This window comes from Falco cherrug, chromosome 5 (assembly GCF_023634085.1).
Source record: "Falco cherrug isolate bFalChe1 chromosome 5, bFalChe1.pri, whole genome shotgun sequence".
NCBI classification, from domain to species: domain Eukaryota; kingdom Metazoa; phylum Chordata; class Aves; order Falconiformes; family Falconidae; genus Falco; species Falco cherrug.
The window spans coordinates 89,245,167-89,265,922 of record NC_073701.1 but is presented as its reverse complement, the minus strand read 5'-3'; the positions used below and the strand labels follow the sequence as shown (position 1 = coordinate 89,265,922).

General features: G+C 40.4%; 1 protein-coding gene across 5 annotated transcripts in view; it reads left to right on the top strand.

The window, feature by feature from the left end:
* Positions 1-17,208: 17,208 nt before the first annotated feature.
* Positions 17,209-20,756, top strand: part of TAFA5 (TAFA chemokine like family member 5) — a 443,592-nt gene continuing 440,044 nt past the window's right edge. For 2 of the 5 annotated variants that reach the window (XR_008732599.1, XR_008732598.1), the window contains exon 1: positions 17,209-18,511. Coding sequence is in view for 1 of the 5 variants with exons in the window: in XM_027815445.2 (XP_027671246.1) it covers positions 18,400-18,511 (112 nt within the window). In the remaining 4 variants the exon portion in view is untranslated. The remainder of the gene's footprint in view (positions 18,512-20,756) is intronic. The other 3 variants (XR_008732600.1, XM_027815445.2, XR_008732601.1) reach the window with 3 other exon arrangements.

Genomic DNA, 20,756 nt, shown 5'->3' with positions numbered 1-20,756 from the left:
CGTCAGCATTGCCCCAAGCTGTGGTATGCCAACACCGTGCAGCTAGCCATTCAGTTGGTTGTATAATAGCAGTGGGCCATTTCCTACTGCCCTTGGTATCATACAAAAAGTCAGAGAAGTCAAACATTTGCTTTCTAACATTTGAGTTGGAAGCGTGAAGTTAGCATCACATTAGAACAGCAAAAACTACTGGAAAGTGAAATCCCTGCAGAGATGGATTTATGTGACTCCACAGAAAATCAAAGCAAACTTTTTAAAAGCAAACATAACTTTCTTTCAGAAGGTGTTCCAGTTCCACTTGCTGAATAAACACACCTGTTTTGACTGAAACCAGTCATGTATTTCCACTTGTTTTAATGCCCTCTTGATTGAAGAATGATTTCCTAATGTTCTGAGTCATGAATCTGTTAAACAGCCACAGGTGTGTGGGCCTTGTTTCACACCTGACAGCACAGTACAGCCCACATGCTGCCCACGTGTACCAGTCCTTCCTAGTTCCTTAGACATGATCCTAGTTTCTGTCCACCATATGACACTGGGCTATAGGAAGCTCTAGCTCCTTAGTTACAAATGCAAGTTTACCAACAATTTTTGTTATCAATGAACTCTTTACTCTTAGGCATTACAAACGAGTTACCACAGAAACTAATGGAATCCTAAATGCAAAAATCCCAGTTTGCTCTCATCCTGTGAGTTTTGAATAGTGCCTAAGCCTTTAGACCAGGCATACCCTTTGAATTTGGCTTGACTCACATGCTTCTAGAAGAATGTTCTCCTTTACTTAGGGAAACATCCTTTCCAAAATTTTTTTATCACATACCACAAGAAATGGAGAGGATCTGACAGCATCTACATGGAAACATTCAAAGTCAAGAAATGACTGACTAGAAAATACTTTCAAGATTTGTTGAGTACTAACAACTGCTGTACCTTCTTAGGCAGAGTAGGTATGGGCATCCAAAGGCCCTCTTAATTACCTGGCCTGCCTACGATGTGAACAGTGAACCTAAAAGTAGAGGTGCAAGTGTTCTCTCTGGAACCTGCAGATTTTCCTGTGCCAAAGTGCACACAAAAGTAGTTAGCAACAAGCTGAAATAAGCCAATTGTTCAGTCACTGACTAGTCAATTTTATGAGCAAACTCACTCATTTATACAGGTGGAAGGCAAGAAAGAAATACAATATGGCCATGGTGACATCGTGTTCTTTCACAGAAGCACAGGCACAACCAACGTGATCAAGGGCCATTGAACCCTTACATTCAAATGGATACTGCAAGCTGCAGTAAAAGTTGTAATCTTACTAAATGTTCTAAAAAAGAAAGCTGAATTCATAACATCATATAAATTCACCTTAGGATCTTAGCAGAATCTAACACACTGGTGCCAGTGTCTTAGAACAAAATGATTTTCATTTGGTACATTCTTTTTTTCTCTTTTTATTCTTTCCTTCTTGCCTCCCTCCTTCCCATGCAGTCATGAACGGAATACACTGACAGACAGTCTCTAGTCCAGTGTCATGGTTTAATCCTGGCTGGCAACAAAGCACCACACAGCTACTTGCTCACTCCCCTGCAGTGGGATGGGGGAGAACTGGAACAGTAAAAGTGAGAAAAATCATGGGTTGAGACAAAGGCAGTTTAATAATGTTAAGGGAAAAAAAAAAAAAAAAAAAAGAGTAAGGAAAAAAAACCCACAACAGAGAGGGAGGAAAATAAAACCAAAGAAAAACAAGTGATGTAGAAGAAAACAATTATTCACCACCAACCAACTAATCCTCAACCAGTCGAGGAAAAACAACAGCACCCCACCCCCTAGTTTTATTGCTGAACACAGTGTCATATGGTCTGGGCTATTCCTTTGGTCAGCTGGGGGCAGCGGTCCTGGCCGTGTCCCCTCCCAGCTCCTTGTGCACCTCCAGCCTGCTCACTGGTGTGGCGGGGTGAGACACAGAAAAGGCATTGGCTCTGGGTAAGTACTGCTCAACAATAAGGAAAACGTCTGTTATCCACACTGTTTTCAGCACAAATCCAAAACACAGCCCCATAAAAGCTACTATGAAGAAATTTAACTTTATCCCAGCCCAACCCAGTATATCCAGCAAGAATCAAACAATCAGTGTGTCACCTTTTGCCTGCTTATTAGAGAAAAGTGAAAACAATAATCCTCTATATGGCAATATGGTCAACACTATTAGGAAAATGTTGGTAATCACTTTCTTTTGGAATGAAATGCCATCAAGTATTGTGATGCTTCCACTTTTGATGTATGCATTTTTAAATTGTGTCTTTCATCAATGATTATCAAAGCGTTTGTGTAGGAGTGCAATTATTTTAACCATTTGATAATTGAGAAATTAAAAGATGAAATCACTAAAGGAATTAAGTGTCACAGTACTTGCATCTCAGCATGCATATAAAATTTCTCTAAAACAAACATTAATGAAAAAAAGGAGAAAGAAAAAAGAAAAGAAAAGAAAAGAAAAGAAAAGAAAAGAAAAGAAAAGAAAAGAAAAGAAAAGAAAAGAAAAGAAAAGAAAAGAAAAGAAAAGAAAAGAAAAGAAAAGAAGGAAAAAAGATGGAAGGAAGGAAGGAAGAAAGAAAGAGAAGAAAGAAAGAAAGAAAGAGAAGAAAGAAAGAGAGAAAGAAAGAGAGAAAGAGAAGAAAGAGAGAGAGAAAGAAAGAGAGAGAGAAAGAGAGAGAGAAAGAAAGAGAGAAAGAGAGAAAGAAAGAGAGAAAGAAAGAAAGAAAGAAAGAAAGAAAAAGAAAGAGAGAGAGAGACAGGAAAAAACCTGACATTGAAGGGAAGTGACCTAAACCTACTCTTTGCTGCAGAATACCTTGTTTAGTCACAGAGTTACCACCCAGTTTAAAATGTTTTCTGTGCAGTAATACACACCCATTTTCTAGGGAAGCAAGAAAGGTGAATTTGAAGATGCTTTTCTGGAGAAAGGTTTAGGATATAAGTTACCTCAGGCTTCATGAATGAATGGCCATAATCCTGTATTTATTATCTAAAGGTCAGGACTAACAACTTACCCTTCTCCATTGTGGTAATGGGTTTTAGAAAGAATGCGGACATGATTACACTTTGTAATAGCTCTTCTGGTAATGTAGATTTCATACACTGTGAAAGTATTTAGCAGATCTGATCCCTGATGTGACTGTGTCAGTCATGGATTTCAGCAGGGCACAGGCGGAAGAGAGGTACTTGTCCTAAGTAAGGCAATTCAGGTTATGTGCAGATGCAGAACTCTAAACCTTCAGTGAAAATTGGGAGCAGGCTAAACAAGGGTTTGCCTACTATAATTCAGTGATCCTGGAATGGATGTCTGCTAAGTAGTAATTAATAAGGTACAGTTTTACACTAAACCACCTTTCTTCCATATTTCAGTAACCCAGGCTTCAGACTGTACAGACCTCAATTGCTGCTAGTCAATTCCCATTCAGCCATAATGCGTTAAAAAGCTGATTGTCAAGAAGCTCTACTTATTTCGGTATATGAAAAGTAAAGAACACTTTGATCTACATAATGAGTAACCTAGTTCAAAAGGCAAGTCATACTTTACTTTTCTTTAAATTTTCTAAATACTCCCTTTATTTTAATAAACCAAAAAAGTGTGTTCAGTAGCACTATCTATTACCATACCTTCATTTGTAAAATATATCAATAATTTGGCTTTCACATAGTATATTCTTAAAATTAATTTCTTCTAAATAGCTAATTTTGAGTAATTCATTCCCAACACCCAAGCTGTTTCAGAAACATTATATTAAAATTGTGTATCTCTCAACATTTCTGTATGTACAGTTGCCCACTTCACAGCTCTAGTCACCTCAGACAACTATGAGTGCCTCAGATTCATTTAGAAAGGTGTCACTGTGTAGCTTGTGTTCTTAGTCCACTGATGTAACACTATCTATCAGCAATGTTAACACTCCTCATTATTTAGAACCTACTTGAGGACTTTTAAGTCAACTATTTGGTTAGTTTCTTGACTAATCTAAATTCTTTTATATTGTGACATTGAATGTTAGAAACTAAAATCTACCCAAGAAGGAACTAGCATAGTATTGTAAGCAGAGAACTTTTATTGCTATATAAGATGTGCATAAAATTGTCTATTCAAATGGCACACAAATAATGTTTTAGTATGAAAGGATTTTTTTTTATTTGTGAAATCTTATGAACAGAAATGCTCAAGCTTTCTACCTATATCCATAGAGATAATTCCATTTAAATGAAAAATTACGTGTTATGAATCAACACAGAACTGTGACTTGAGGCTAGAAGTAGAGCTTCAAAGATACGACAGGAGTCTTTCTGTAGAAATACATCCAAACAGCATTTATTTTGCACTCTGACAAGCAGATGGACCTGAAAACAAAAGAATTTTATCTTAATAAACTTAGTTGTCATTTTTTTTTTGTTTTACCTCCATCTAGGGGAAAAACTAAGATATTTTAAAAGTTCTCAAGAGATATTAAGGGAGAGTGAGAGAGGTTTACCCCAAAAAACAACATTCAGGCACTGTGGACTCTTTTAAAGTGCTAGGCCCAGGCTTAGCTACCTGCTGGAGTTCAACGTAAGAAATTTAAACCTAAGTCTCCTAACTTGTTCTGGCAAAAAGGCAAGTGTATCTTGATTTGTAATAATTTGATTAGAAATTCTACCCTGGACCTGAAAAAAAATCTTCATTATGAAACTTTCATTGAAGAGATATACATTACTGTGAAAAGCTTTAGTTTCACCGAGTCAACATTTTCTGATGAAAAATGTTTTGTCAAAATTATTCTCACCAGATCTTCCTGAAAGAGACAAGATGACAACTTATTATGACATTATAAAGATATCTACTCTTCCGCTTTTCATTCGGAATCAGAGTCACCTTAAAAAAATGTGTATGATTCTGAAACATTTGGCAAGTATCACAGTTTCTGAGAATGACAATTTAGTTTATGGGAAATCTCATAAAGAATGTTACCTAAGTTTAGAAGTAGCTTAGAAAGAAGCTAAGGTGGATGGACAGCAATTAAACTAAAAGAAAGGTATGCACTGACAGGCTCGGCTTTTGCCATATTAAGCTAGTAATGGCTTTGCAATTAGGTAGAAAGTCTAATGATTCAAAAGCTATCTCTTAAAATTATATTGGAACTAAAACTGACAAGACAGAAAAGAAAGAATACTGTGTAGAAAGGCTTCATCCAGCACCACAGTTAATCATAAGGCAGAAGAAATCACTTATGAAGACATCATTGAAATGTCCTGTCCAAAAAAAATCCTTTATCACCAATTTTTATCACTTCTGAAGTTTGAAGAACATCCAGATCAGTCAAAAACTGTTCAGTTCTCAAAACCTCACTATAGCACTTTGAAATATGCAAGATTTTTAATCAATCTGTTCTCAAAGTCAATGTTTCTTATGACTGAAAATATTGCGTAAATCTTACATAAAGCACAGGGATTTTTTATTTGTGAGAGGGCATTCTGGTTATAGCAGGTGTATTTGGGGGGGCACGGGGGAACAATTCTGTACATTTTTAAGCAACACAGATAAAGTTTGTGTCAGATGTCAACACTTCGCGTGTTTGAAAGAGTCTGCGGACACACAGACGTTCACAACAGACTTGAAGTATCATGTTAATTTCATGCAACAAATTATGATAAATAAAGACATTGTTAAGGTTCTTCCTGCCTGACAAAGATGGCTCACACGGCTGATGAGATTTAAAAATCCACTGTGGAATGAGCATCAGAGAAGCCCCTAATGATGAGGGCTGGCAACTTGTCTAGGAATACACTGATTGCCTTAATTCATGATGACACAGAAATGTGTTTGGGTTCCCTTGTTATTGTCCTGCTAACATCAGCACAAGAATAAAAATGAATGAAAATATTCATTAGTGGTTTTGTAAATAATTATATTGTTTCCTCTTTTTAAGCTCAATTATTTTTAAGATTTTACACATCACTTTTTCAGTCCAGTACCTAAAATTGGGTTAACAGACTGTGTGGTTCACCCTGCTCCAAGCACAAAAGAGTTCTGTTCAGCTGGAGATAATATTGCAGGATATTGGCACGATGGAGGCAATGAAGCTCCATAGGGGAGGAACAAAGCGATGTCTCACAAAGACCTGCAAAATCAATATTCCCAGCCTTTTGTTAGTGTGCCCAACAGAAGAAAGAACCGAGCTGCCCTACACATAGAGGCCTTTCTAGGATACTGATGAACCAGTTCTAATGAGCTGAACATTTGGGAATTATCACTCATTAAAGATTTGTGAATCAAATGAGTACTGTGTGCAACTCTGGAGCCCTCAGCACAGGAAAGACCTATTGAAGCAAGTCTATAGGAGGGCCATGAAGATGATTAGAGGGCTGGAGCACCTCTTCTATGAAGACAGCCTGAGAGAGCTGGGGTTGCTCAGCCTGGAGAAGGCTCCAGGGAGACATTATTGCAGGCTTCCAGTATTTAAAGGGGGCTTAGAAGAAAGATGGGGCCAAACTTTTTAATAGGGTCTGTTGTGATAGGACAAGGAGTGGTAGTTTTAAACTAAAAAAGGGTAGATTTAGACTAGATATAAGGAAGATTTTTTTTTATGATGAAGGTGGTGAAACACCGGAAGAGGTTGCCCAAAGATGTGGTAGATGTCCAACCCCTGGTAACGTTCAACGTTAAGTTTGATGGTGCTCCACACAACCTGATCTAACTGAAGAAGTCCCTGCTCATTGCAGGGGGTGTTGGACTAGATGACCTTTAAATGTCCCTTCCAACCTAAACTATTCTATGATTCTATGTGTCTATGACAAGTTAACATGCACAGCTGAGCCATTCTGTCTTCCTACCTACACTGCTATACGTACAACAGGTTTCAATATGATAGAAAAAACATTTCTATAACAAAGAAAGATAATGCTGTTTATTCACAGAATCACAGACCCACAGGTTTAAGCTGGAAGGGACCTCTCCAGAGCACCTAGTCCAACCCCTCTGCTCAAGCAAGGTAAGCTACAGCAGGTTGCCCAGGACCATGTCTGATTGAGTTTTGAGTATCTCCATAGATGAAGAACTGCACAGCCCTTCTGGGCAAGATTTGCAAAGGATACTCTTTCACAGCTTCCTACATCCTACATCCAGCTGCCACCACAAAATCCACAGGATCCATAGGCAGTTGACTCTGCCATCTTTTCTGCCATCATGCTAGGTCCCCACTCGTCATGTCCACCACGTCTTGCTCTGAAAACCAGGACCCCACCTAGGTGAGGCAGAGTTGTGTGTGGGGAGGGGGATGGGGGTGGGGGGGTGGGGGGGCATTAGTGTGGCAGCAGTGGTGCAGAGCTAGAGATGTGGTGGAGCTCCCCATGGAGGCTCCAGCACTAGGTATGGGTGCTGTGTAAAAAGCAAGTATAGTTCATATGCAAGCACATTTTGTATGCAGAAGTGCTAGGCATAAGCACTACATAATACTCCTTAAGTTGGATTGTAGTAATCCCAAATCCAGTGAAGAAACATCACACTTCCCATTTTGAAACACAGATTTTAAAGGTTAAGAAATTAAAATGTAGGGGAGAAGGCAAACAAGTTTTGGACAGCTGGAAGTTGTTTGGGAGTTTTCTTGGTTTTGGTATTGTTTTGGGTTTTTGTAAGAAAATTATTATTGCCAGTAACTTCAGTTTATTAATTAATAAAAAGGAAACAAAATTGGTCTGGGTAGGATGAAGAGTCTAAAGAAAGAGAGAGTTCAGAGGAGTAAATGACAGCGTAGTAATTGTAATGTTTCTTTGATCTTGTCAGAAAGCATTGTTGTGAATACTAATGTAACAATTTTATTTTTGGTTCATTTAATGAAACCTGTCCTAGATATAACTACTCAGAAAAAATAGCTATGTGTTGGCTGGAAACTGACTCAATGTCAGAAAGTCAAGCCATGGATTATTTCATTCCATGCAATGTGATACCAAATTTGCCGTGAAACTTACATATTTACATTAGGTATTATCCAATCCAAAGACAAAGCATGGAAGCTAAGGCCACGTAAATAAAAGTTTTCTGGTATTAACCTTCTTCAATGGCCTGTCTTTTTCATAATTAGGCACATTATGCAGTCGTTGTTAACATTACAGAAACCATTCTGGGATCAGGCAGGAAAAGATTGGTCTCCTCTCAAGGTGAGTACCCACATAAATAGTTAGCTACAAAATCAGTTTCACTTTTATACTTTCCTCTTCTGCCCTGTAAGTCTTGATTTATTATCTGTACAGTGACATTGTTTCAACAAGGGGATTGTAAGTGCCCCATTATAGAACCATTGATTGATGCAGATTTGCCCACGGCAGAGAAGAGAACTGAACTGAGCTCCCATACATCCTGAATAAGCCGTGTAATGACTAGGATTCCTTGAAGACACAGTGTGGCATCTGTCCTATCACCACCGCTTCATTCTCCTCTAAACATAATACTTGGTTAGAAGGAAGGATTATAGGTGACAGCCTTCAGGAGTAGGCTCTGGGATAAAGACCCAGGTGGATACAAAAGCACTTACAGTCCTAATGAGAGGACAGGAGTTACCCTTGTTCTCAGCATTTTCAAGTGGCTATCTACTAGTTATTTCTCAGGTTGCACTCACACGCTGACTTTATGGTCAGATCCTGTGCTGAGGTACCTAGACTTCATCATGCTGTCTGAAAGCACAAATGTTAGTCTTAGAAAATAGTTAATTACCTTAAAAATAGCCAAGACAGCATCTGTTATTGCTTAAATTATTTTTATTTATTTTATTTAACATTATTAAATTATTTTTTAAAGAACAGTCAAAGTTGGTAAAGACCTCTGGAATTGTCTAATCCAGCCTACCTGGCCAAAGCTGGCTCAGTTACACCAAGCTGGTCAGGACTTTGCCCAGACAGGTTTTGAGTATCCCCAAGGATGGAGACTGCACAATGTCACTGCTCAACCTGTTCTAGTGTATGATCAGCTTCACAGTAAAATAATTTTTCTTATGTTTAAGTAATATTTCCTGTATTTCAATTTGTGCCTATTTGGTCTTTTTCCTTTCACTGTATATTACTGAGAAGAGTCTCTTTGCCCATCAGGACCCATTGATAAGACACCTCCCTCCCCTTCTCTTTTTGAGGATAAACAATCCCAGCTCTCTCAGCCTGCCCTTGTAGAACAGATGCTCTAATTCCTTAACCACCCTCTTACTCCTTTGCTGCTGCACTGTGTCCAGTATATCTTTCTCTTTTGTACTGGAGGCAAGGGTGGACATGTTTCTTGTACTTTCTTGTACTACTTCTTATGACAGTCCAGCATGGGACACAGCACTTCGTACGTGTCTCACTAGTGCTGAGTAGAGGGGAAGGATTACCTCCCTCGACCTGCTGGTAACACTTTTCCTAATGCAGCCCAGAAGGCTGCTGGCTTTCTTTGCAGCATGAGCACATTGCTGGCTCATGGTCACCGTGATGTCCACCAGGTCTACCAGATCTTTTTCTGCAAGGCTTCTTTCCAGACAGTTGGCCCCTTGTTGATACTGATGCATGGGATTATTCCTTTCAGGTGCAGGACTTCGCACTTCCCATTTTTGAGCTTCACGAACTTAGTGCTTTCACCCAAAGCCATCCTTCAGCATGGACATAATTTTGCAGTATGCATGTGGATCAAATAGTTGCAATGTCTCATGAAAAAATAGCCTTTCCGTAATTCAGAATTTCCTGCCATCCCACAACCTCTTGTTCTCCCTCCCACTGCCCCACCCAAAGTAAAAAAAACCCAAACAAAATGATTTTGCCAGTAATATTTCTGGTAATTCATCCATCTTTAGAGCCTTTCAAAGAAAATGTAATTCGTCCTTTTAAAAATTTACTATTGTTCATTTTACCTTCTAGTACCTTTTCTTCTGCTACCCTACATCTAAAATCCTATTTTGGAAGAGTAATGAGTGCATTTGATGATGAACCGTGCATTTCAGCTCACCAGAAAAGCTACTGGAAATTTCAACCCTTGTCTGCTCCTCAACATATCATTCAAAAGACAGCTTGTTCACTTCTTAAAAAAAAAAAAAAAAAAAAAAAGCCTACCAGATTCATAGGCTGCAGTTCATACACTATGATTTACAGTAAACCAATAGTTTCTAATTTCTGCTCAGGAAGGCGATGATTTGTTTGAGGGATTACCCTGTTACACAAAGTTAGCTGCTTTCAGAAAGGCAGCATAATGACAACAGAAATACCGTGTCATTCTACCCTAAAGAGCTGATAGTTGAACCGGCAAATGGGAGAATGCAAAGAAACCACCATGTCTGTAAGTCTTGTCAGCTCCAGATAAAAATTTTAGCTTTCACATCTACAGCTTTGCTTAGTTTGTAAAGATTTTTTTCTTCCTGGGGAAATTTCCTACTATTCACTGATCAACCATATTGTTGCATGGTGAATTTAACAATTCAAGTATCAGTTTAGGCTGAGCACAACTGCACTCGCTGCCTTGTCACAGACAACACCAGCGTTTTTTTCTCCTACAGCAGGGTTTGTGAAGAACTGGTGAGATTTCCAGAAAATGCCAAGAAGACACATAGATAGCCACATATGCCCTTGCCTCTCTGGTGTGTGTTAAAACAATGAAGGAAATAATCATTTACATAGAAAATCCACAGGTGGCTTTGGAGCGCACTCCCTGGAAGACAGGATCATGGAGATGTCAGACCTGCAATGATGCTTTTTCTCTCGCATGAGTAGTTGCTGAGTGTACATACAGACATGTGTAGGATACCTTGATTTATCTCTGCTAGGGAACTCAGTACAAAGAAACTAACTGATACAGGACTGAAAAAGACCAGGAATGACAAAAAAAAAAAAAAAAATTAGGTCTTTGTGACTGTACACTTCTCAACACCTGTAGTATGTGCAAATTATGAAATTGTGGTATGACAGTGAAGGAAAACTGATAAAAGGAAATCAGAGCAAGCAAAGACAAAATGGAATAAATTCCCAAACATGCATTTTATTCTTTCCTTGTTTTAAATCTATTGTAAAAGAATTGCATATGTTATTGGTTATTTATCAAAACCAGTTTTTCCAGGACACTTTGTAATGGATACTGAATTCCATGTCCATTTCACTTGAATACACAAAATGAAACTAGACCTAGTCCACAACAGATCTGATCAATAAGTTATGTAATCTCTAAGATAGAAATTGGCTCATAGCTATGATTTCATATGCCTCTTATTCTTTTTATATTTACTGTAATGAAAGTAATTTGCCATATTTGGATTTATTTCAGGTTTGTTTGTTGTTTCATGTTCTAATTTCGTTCCTAAATTTTTAAAATAACTCACCTTCCTAAATTATCAATGTGTGCAAGTTAGTCATTTCTGTTCTTGCTGTTAAACCCAGCGTATTGCATCAGTGTAGCTCAGGTAGTGACTCACTTCTGAATGATTTGGTAATTTGCTAAACTCCAGACACTTTCAATAATAGCTTTCCAGATACCCCCATATTTTTCTTTTTTCCAAACAAGTGAAGGTTGCTAAGTGACAGAAACATACTTATCTACCACATCAGTTGTAGGCATTTCTGTACAAAGAAACAATCTTACACACCCACATCATAAAAATAAACATTTTATTAGGATGTGTAGATGCTACATATATAGCATATACATACATATACATATATGCATATAAAGAGATATAGTTTATTATAACCCAACCTCAGTTCCGATATGTGGACTTGTTGCGTATCAATAGTAGAGTGGGTTTTTTTTAATCTCAATATTTTAAGCATCTAAGTGAGGATGCAGTAATTTTACAAAAGTCCATTTATTCTCAGTCATCTATATCTAGGATTTCTTAAAAAAATGTTTTCGTAGGATATAATATTGATGCCTATTTTTTATAAAAACTGCAGACTTGCCTTTGACACAAAGTGGAATGAAAATGCATCTTTAAGTGTTTCTCCTTCATGCTTTTTCTGCATTTTAGTGTAAAGTCTAGAAATAATGTTCAATCAGAATGATAATGCGGATGTTGTGACAACACATCAGTTACATAGACAGGTATAAAAATGTTTTGTATTGGCAGCGTATTTGCACTGTCACTGTCTTGCGTTTTTTTATGTTTGGCTTTGCAAATAATTGGATAGGCTAACATAGCTGTCAGTGAATAACTATGTATTTTGTTTTATGGGGTGAGCACTTCCCATAACTCACGAAAGTTTCATCTTAAATCAAAAACACATACAGCTTTTGAAATACATATATATATATATCTCTCAAACTACATCTATAATGACATTAGCAGGCAATTAGAGTTAAAAAATGCTGCTAAATTAATAATAGCTAGAAAATCAACACTACTAACCAGTAGCTTGAATCTGTTACAGAAAACAGCAGATCAGTGAAAAGGCACATTCTGCAAGTAAACACATCATAGCTATAGGTTTGTAATATCCAACAAAAGCACTCATCAGTGAGAGCAACTGCCACATAGACAATATAATGCAATAAAGCAACATGACTTAGTTTGGTCACTGAATGGTCAATATCTTTTCTCTAAATATATTTTGATTATGCATTAAGAGAATTGTGGACAGTTCTTAGGGACCTCAGTGTTACTGACCTTGGAAAAAAACCCTGTGGCATGAACATGTATCAAACTCTCTCTATGAATTTTTTAAGTACTCTGTAAATAAATAGTTACTGAAATACTGGGTGAGAACTAAGCTCCTGATCCTACAGTTTCAGATATAATGCAGTTCTCTGCCATTTATACTCACATATGGTTTCTGTTACTGATGGACTGCACTTGCTCTCTAAATTATGCTTTGACAATGAAATCAGCATGCATCTACACACTCAGTCTCTCTGCCTTCCTTCCTCTTTGTCACAAATACAATAATTTTCTGCTCAATGTGAACCAACAGCAAAACTTTCCCTATTAAATAGACAGTCAATATTATGGGCACTAAACAAGTTATTAAAAAAATAATTGAGGTTTGTGTCTAGTTTAAACCTTTTTTTTCAAATGTGGCCTAAGATTAGTAAATACAAAGATAGAAAATCTTCTCACAAAATCTAACTAAAAATGTTGATTTTCTTTAACCATGAATCTGTATTACTGACCAGTCTCCACTGATCCTTTCTTCTCAAGGAAGATGGAAGAAAATTACAATTCCCTTGCATTTTTTCTATGGTTGTTAAAGAGGTGCTATGGATTGTTATAAAGATATATCCAGAGCCTCTTAACTGCTTGGTTGAAAACGTAAATTATTGAATAGAGTTGAAAAGCTTACTTTGTTAGTATTAAGCTCCAATGCTCTTCCTCTAAAAATTCTGTTGAGATAAAACAAGCTAATGTTACATAGCTCTTGTTTTCATGTTTTTAACATTGTAAAAAGTTTATTATTGCTATTCTTTTATATCTTACTCATACTTATCTCAAAATCAACAGATCTAAATAAAAATGTCCATTCTGAGATTATTCTGCTCTTTCTTTAAAATCAACTTTTAGATTCACTGAAGCATTTTACTTTATCTAAAGAAAAAACTCAGTTGTTGGCTTGATTATTGGTTGGTAATTCTTTATGCAGTACACTGAATCGGCGTACTGCCGTAGAATTTACTTACTTTTTAACAAACCTTGTCTTTTCAAAGTAAATAAGCAAACTCGAAAAGAATGGAAGGCCTCTCTCTAAAGACCCAAAGATCTTACTTTCTTTCTACCACGTACATGTTTGACGCTAAATGAACACTAGGATTTATCCTCTGTAGGCTGTACCTGTAATAGAGGTGAACATCACTGCATGGGCTTTGCAGGTCTGACATCCTAGCAGAAAGCTGCAGTGCATACACACATCATGGACAAACTGACATAACATGCAACAGGCTTCAAACTATGCCTGTTTCTAGTCAATAGAAAGATTATGCTTGTAATTTCAGCTAGAGCAATGGCACAATCCATCTTAATATATAGTTTAAATATTATTTTAATTTCCCTGTAGATACTAATTCTTCCAACAGCAATGGCAGAACAAGATCTGTGTCTTTGATTGTATGAGAATAAATCTGATTTCTGACAAGCTTACTTCACGTTGATATACAGCCTTTAACTTGGGTTTCTATTTTCTTGTCTGCTTTCAGACATCTGTCCATGGGTTTAATCATTGTTTCTACAACTCCCCACACACAAAGGTTTGAATACTGGGAATTCCTTGGGACATGAAGGAGGCATTAAAAACAGAAGCTTCACACATTTTCCTTGAAAATCAATGTGAAGGGGACATGTCAAGAAAGAGGCAAGCAGATTAATTTAAGATCACATTCTGCCACTTTTTCACCTAGTTGGATTTTACTCTGTGAGCAGTGTCACTCTAGGGTGAGGTACTTTTCAATACAGAACAGTGCAGAACAGCCAGACCATTACCGGACATCAACAAACACCTACAGACATATCAGCAGTGACCAAAAAATACATTTTTAAAGAGTGATTTTAAGTCTTATCTTGACTTTGACAATCAAATAAAAATGTAATATTTGAAAATCTTTCTTCATAAAAAATGCCTTATGTAAAACTATAACAGGTAGATGTAGATACAAACACAAAGGCCCCAGCCCAGTGGTCCTAGTTCTCAGGGAGTTGTACCTTACTTTCTGAGTAACTGAGCAGTTTTTTGAGATGAGAATTAACCTGGTCTCAAGTGAACAATGTCAGTTTTCAGAACTAGCAAAGCAATACCTTAGTTTCTGCATCAAGCTTCAGGTTTTATTTCGGTGAACAGCAATCATGACTCCCACTCCCCAGACTGAAAGCGGGATGTATTTCCAAGGGAAATCCACTTGTATAAGCACAGCCTAATGGGTAAACTATAAAATTTACTACCTAAAATTCTATGGATGCTGTGGTTTAACCCCAGTCGGCAGCTAAACACCACCCAGCTGCTCACTCACTATGCCCCCCACCCCCAGCAGGATGGGGAGCACAATAAGGAACAAGGTAAAACTTGAGGGTTGAGATAAGAACAGTTGAAATAAAAAGAAATAAAAAAATAATAACAACAACAATTGTAACAAAAATGAGAGAAGGAGAGAGGAATGAAACCCAAAAGAAAAAGAAAACTTAAGTAATGCACAAAAGAATTGCTTACTACCCACTGACAGATGACCTGTCAGTCCCTGAGCAGTGATCGGCAGGCACCAGCCAACTCCCCCCAGTTCCTATACTCAGCATGATTTTCTATGGTATGGAATATCCCCTTTGGCTAGTTCAGGTCCTGGCACTGCTTCCCACTGGCTTCTTGTGTACCTCCTCACTGGTAGGGCATGGGAAACTTGAAAAGTCCTTGATTTGGAGTAAGCACTACCTAGAAGCAACTGAAAACATCAGTGTATTATCAACATTATTCTCATACTAAATCCAAAACATAGCACTGTACCAGCTACTAAGAAGCAAATTAACTCTATCCCAGCTGAGACCAGGATAATGGATTATACTGAAAGTTACAAGCTGTATACTGTTGCAGTTAATATCTTGTGGCTTAAAGTCTTTTAATGTATACATCATACTATGTATCACTTGCCAAGATACTCGTGCTTTTTCTTTTTGGTAATAGTTGCAATATGTCATTAAACTGTGCATTCAATACTCACAGCTGTAATGGAAATCAAATTTCTTTTCATACGTACAGAAAACTGCTTAATTTATGTGTTAGTCCTGGAATTGCAATGAACAGCAGCACATCATGGTGAGGCATTTTTGTTGCTTAATACTTATTTACATTTGTTCTGAGAATAGGAAATTTGAAAGTTCTGGTTGTGAAAAAAAAAACAAAACCCAAACCCTCATTATGCACTAGTACTTTACAACATCAAATTGAACTAATACTTCAGAATACCGAAGAAGTTATGGAATTTATATTGACTTACAAAGAAAATGCAGTGTCCAAGTCGGGGATAGAAGCTGATAGAAAGATACAGTTTCTAAATACACAATAATAATGATCTTTTAAATGATGTGGGGGAGAAGAATAAAGCTAGCACGTTACCTTAATGCTTGACTTGTGCTCTATTCTAGTTTTAAATTGTAACAGAAAACTAAGGGAAAGTCACAGCTGGAAGGAGATGTTGTGCATGTACCCAAATGACAGGTACAGCTTCATCTCTGTGCAGCTTATTTGAACGCTCCAGCCTGCTGCCCTACCAGTTCAGGCTGTGAAGTACTCTGGTAGAAAATCAGATCTGAAATCAAAGAGGTTACATTGATGATGTCCTCGTGGTGCAAAACTGAACTGAGTTCCCAGTATCCAGTCAAGTGCAGCTGTACTAAAAATGTCCCTACAGTCCTCTCTTGTAAATAATGCAACATTCATATACATTTTTAAGTCCAGATACTTCAGTGGCAAACAACCAGACAAACCCGGGGCTACGGAAGGAATATGGATCTACTTTTTCATGGTATTTTTATTATGCAAGCAAAACACAGGAAAAGATGACTGGGACATTTTGTGACCAAGCTCCTCTTCTAGTCTGCCAATCCTGCTCGGACTCAGAATGTGACTACCTTCTGCAGAAATTAAAATATTAATTTGAGGACATTGCTATGGAGACTCCGAATGGAAAAGCTCAACTACCTGGTCCCTCTGAAAACATTTTAGTTTTTTATTATTGCCATAAAGGTTACTGGCACAGATGTGAACTGGAGCCCTCTGAGCTGGGTTTCACACCGATGTGTCCCTGTCACTACAGCGACAGAAACTGCGTGCCAGCTGCCCCTGTAAGGACCGCAGACGCATACAGGAGGAGGAATGTTTCCATTAACACCTATGGCCGTGTCTAGGCAGGATACACCGCGGAGACTTCGAGCCGCAGCGTGCAGGTGAGGGGAGGGTAGGAGGTCCCTGGGCCACTGCTTCTGCCGAGACTCCGTCTCAGCCAAGAGCAAAGCCTCCCCGAGGGGGCTCCGGGCGGGCGCTGCCTCCCCCTCCCCCTTCCCCTTCCCCTTCCCCCTCCCCACCCGGCGGCCCCCCCGCGCCGCCCCTCCGCCGGAGGCCGTGGGCAGAGGCTGGGGGCTGGGGCTGCCTCTGCCCCCGCTGAGCCGCCGGGGCTCGTCCCTCTGGCCCCGCGCCCTCGGCCCCTGCCGGCCGCAGGTCCCGCTCCGACGCCCGGCCGCGGCACGGCTGGGAGCAGCCGCTGCGGGCAGGGTCCCCCCGCAGCTCCGCCCTCCCCACCGCCCAGGGTTAGACCCGCCGGTCGCGGTGTCGCACCGGGGCGGGCGAGCGCAGGAGCGGGGCGAGGCGGCGGCGGGCGATGCGGGTGCGGGGGCGATGTTTGCCCCGGGGGCGGGAGCGCTCCTCCGGCGGGGACGCGCAGGTGGCGCGGCGCCGGGGGAAGGACCGCTCCGTGCGCTCTTCACCTGTGGGCGTGACCGCCGTCCCCCTCCCCCTCCGCCGCCGCCTTCTCTTTACTTGAAGGGCCGGCGCTGCTCTAGCGGCAGAGCCTAAGCGCGGAGCTGGCGGCGCAGGGAGAGGAGACCAGCCGCCGCCGAGCCTCCGTGTAAAGTGTCCCGCCCGCCGCGGATCCGGCCCTTCGCGCCTCCGCCCCGTCGAGCCCGCCGGAGCGGCCGGGAGAGGAGATCAGGCTGGACTGGCGGGGGGGACGCGGCGCCTCTCCTCCCGGCGGGCCGGGCTGTCTGTATCCGCCGCCGTCCTCGGCCGTTGGCGGGCACCGCCGCCTCCCGCTCCTCCGCGGGCGCTGGGCTCGGGCGCCGACCGCCCTCGCCCGGCCGAGCTGCCTGGCCGAGCCCTCCGCCGTGGGCGGGCGGCGGCGGCCGCCGGGGTGCCCGCGCCCCTCCGTGCCCGCTGCCCCGCGGCCATGCTGCCCTGGGCGGGCAGGCGGCGGCGGCCTGAGCGGGGGTCGCCCTAGAGCGGCGGGCGGGCGGGCGGGGGAGGCCTCCCCGCGGTAGCACCGCCTGGGCCCGCGGGCGGCCTGTGGAGGGCTGCCCCCCGGGGAGGGGAGGCGGCAGGGGAAAGGACAGCAGGCGAGACAACTTCTGCAAATTAACAAAGGAAAGGAGAAAAAGAGGAGGAAAAATTAAAAATAAGGCTCGTTCGTGGGACATCTCCAAAGCTCAGCACCACGCGAGTCCCAGCAAAACCCAGCGCACTGGTGACTCTCGCCACAGTGACGGGAGGAGAGTCGGTGACGGGCGCTGCGTCCTGCGCACCTTAGGGTCGCCTTGGCTTTCTGGCTTGACCATGATTCCTGCAACAGGACTATGTTGCTGCTGATGGACCACGGGGTCGTTGGAAGATGCCTTCCTTGAGGATTATAGGTGGAGAAAGGCCATCGGTCAAGGGGAGAGCTGGCTGGTGAAACTCTCTGACTTTCCCCCCACCAGGGAAGCGGCTTCAATGGCTCCATCTCCCAGGAGAAGCAGTAGGAAGGATGCCAACGCCTTGCCAAGCATGTCTTCAACTTTCTGGGCTATCATGATCCTGGCTAGTCTCCTAATCGCTTACTGCAGTAAGTACATATTTGTCCTGGTGCTTTTGCTGGGCATAAATCCACGCCGTTGCTGTCTGAGGTAACGCTTCTGGCAAAGGCCAAGCTCTGAAGCTGGCAGGCGTAGGTACTGTGCCTCAGACTTGCCACCTCAACACATCTCCCCTCACTCCCCCGTCTTGTAATACTGCTGCTTCTCGGGAGCATGAGATGTCCTTAGCTTGTAGATGTGGCATTTCCAGTCCAAGCAGACACATCTCTTGGGTTTTAGGAACAAACTTTTTACTGGTAGTAACCGTGATCCACTGGTCACTGTTTATTATCAGATGCTACCAGCTTTCTCCCCAACTGCGCCCTCCACGTACACACTCTCTTATCTCCTGTCCACCTTCGTGAGCAGGAGCTGTTTTGCTTATGTTCATCCGTTTAGGAAGCACATACTTAGTCAAGTGACAGATGTCTTAACATCACCAAGATCATATGTGATTCTCTGACAGTGAAATTGCATTGGCTCAAACCCTGGCACTTCCTTAGCATATCCTCAGCAGTTTAGTAAGCCCATGCCATCAGTTTTAGAGCTGCATCACAGGTTATCGGTGGAGTTATGTATATTTCAGACTTGGGAGATTTTTCATTAATCAGACTGAGTTACAGTTAAGGTATCTGTAAGAATCAAGTGCCTGGTCTACTAATACTTTAAAAGGTCTTTAATTTTTTCCTGCTAGTTTGTATTACTCTTAGCAAGAGTAATTTTCAAGCAGTTATCTAATATAAATACAGTTAATGCCCATACTTCTGTGGAATGCAAGTTAGTCCATAGTACCGGAGTGGAAATCTTTCAAAGAGAACAGAAAAAGCAGTTTCTATGCAATAATAAAAAAATATGTAATTTATTAGGGACCTGCATAGCTTTGCCAAAATGAATCTACACTGTATTTTCCCAACTTGAGCTGAATGTGGTCTGTAATTTCATTGTAATGCGTATTCTTTTCATTAGCTGTAGCATAAAAGACTTTGCACTAGGCTTGTCTTGTTGAGCTGTAATAGGTGTAGGTTATGATGAATAGGGAATAGATTCTGGTTTTCAGGAGCATGCCTGCTGCATTTCTTAACCCTCTATTACATTCCCGCCAATTATATTATATTCTCCATTTTTCTGTGCTATTTTTTTTTCTCCTGAAACAAGATTGTAATTGCCTAAAAGAACCTTTAATTGACTTTTTTTTTTTTTTTGCATGTTACAGGGACTTTTTGTACTGACAAGATGAAAGAGGCATATTCCAAAGAGAATAACATATTTTGTAACTATTTTTTTTTTTTGTCATTTAGCACATTTTGCATTACACTTGTCATAAAAAATCATATCAAACAGGTCACACTTCTAAATAGTTTCGTTTTGTACACAATGCCATTTTCGATGTGCTAACATAGGGGAATGCTAAACAACTTACTGAGATTTAAAAGAATTTTTGTCATACTGGAAGTGACTCAGTAAATATGTATTACAGGATGAATAGTTCAAGTGTAAAGGGAACTCAACTGGATGTTAGTAATAGGAATTATTTTATTATATTTGTGCTAGTAATGCTCGGAGGGTCCCAGGCTTTTTGTGAGAAGATAAATCTTCTGTGCAGATACTTTCTGTCAGCACAGCCTCAGAAAGAGTTAATTGTAACTCTGACACGTTAAAAATTATTTATGTTCAACAGTGAGAGGTTTGACAGTGTTCTGTTCTAAGGAATGAAGCTGTTAATTTGAATTGTTATATATTGTTCATTATTTATTTTTTGCATTGTTTATTAATGCTGAATAATGCAAATGTTAGCCTATCTGGTGTGCTTAAATGACCAGTTTCTAATTAGTTCTCTCAGCCAATGCAGATGATGTTCCTCAAACATGTAGTACGCTCTTCGTTCCATATAGCGCTGAAAAGCACCATGCAGCTTAAAATATGCAGTGTCAAAACACTCCACCGTTTATGTAATGTTTCACTGATTTGACAACTGCAATTCCAAATGTTAACGAAGCACCATGAACATTTTCTCTAGCGGTAGTATTTGAAAAACTGCAAAAAAGATGCTTTTGCTCTGTGGAAAGGGTGAAGATGTTTAAAAATCAAGGAAAAAAAATATGAAGCCATTTCTAGGTGAAGTAGTACTGCAAATGTTATGAATTGTTTTAAAAATCATCTAGGGCTTATTCAGTCTTTTGTAATTTGCTGCCTTATTTTTTGAAGCAAAGCATAGCTGGGGGGGACATGGACGGA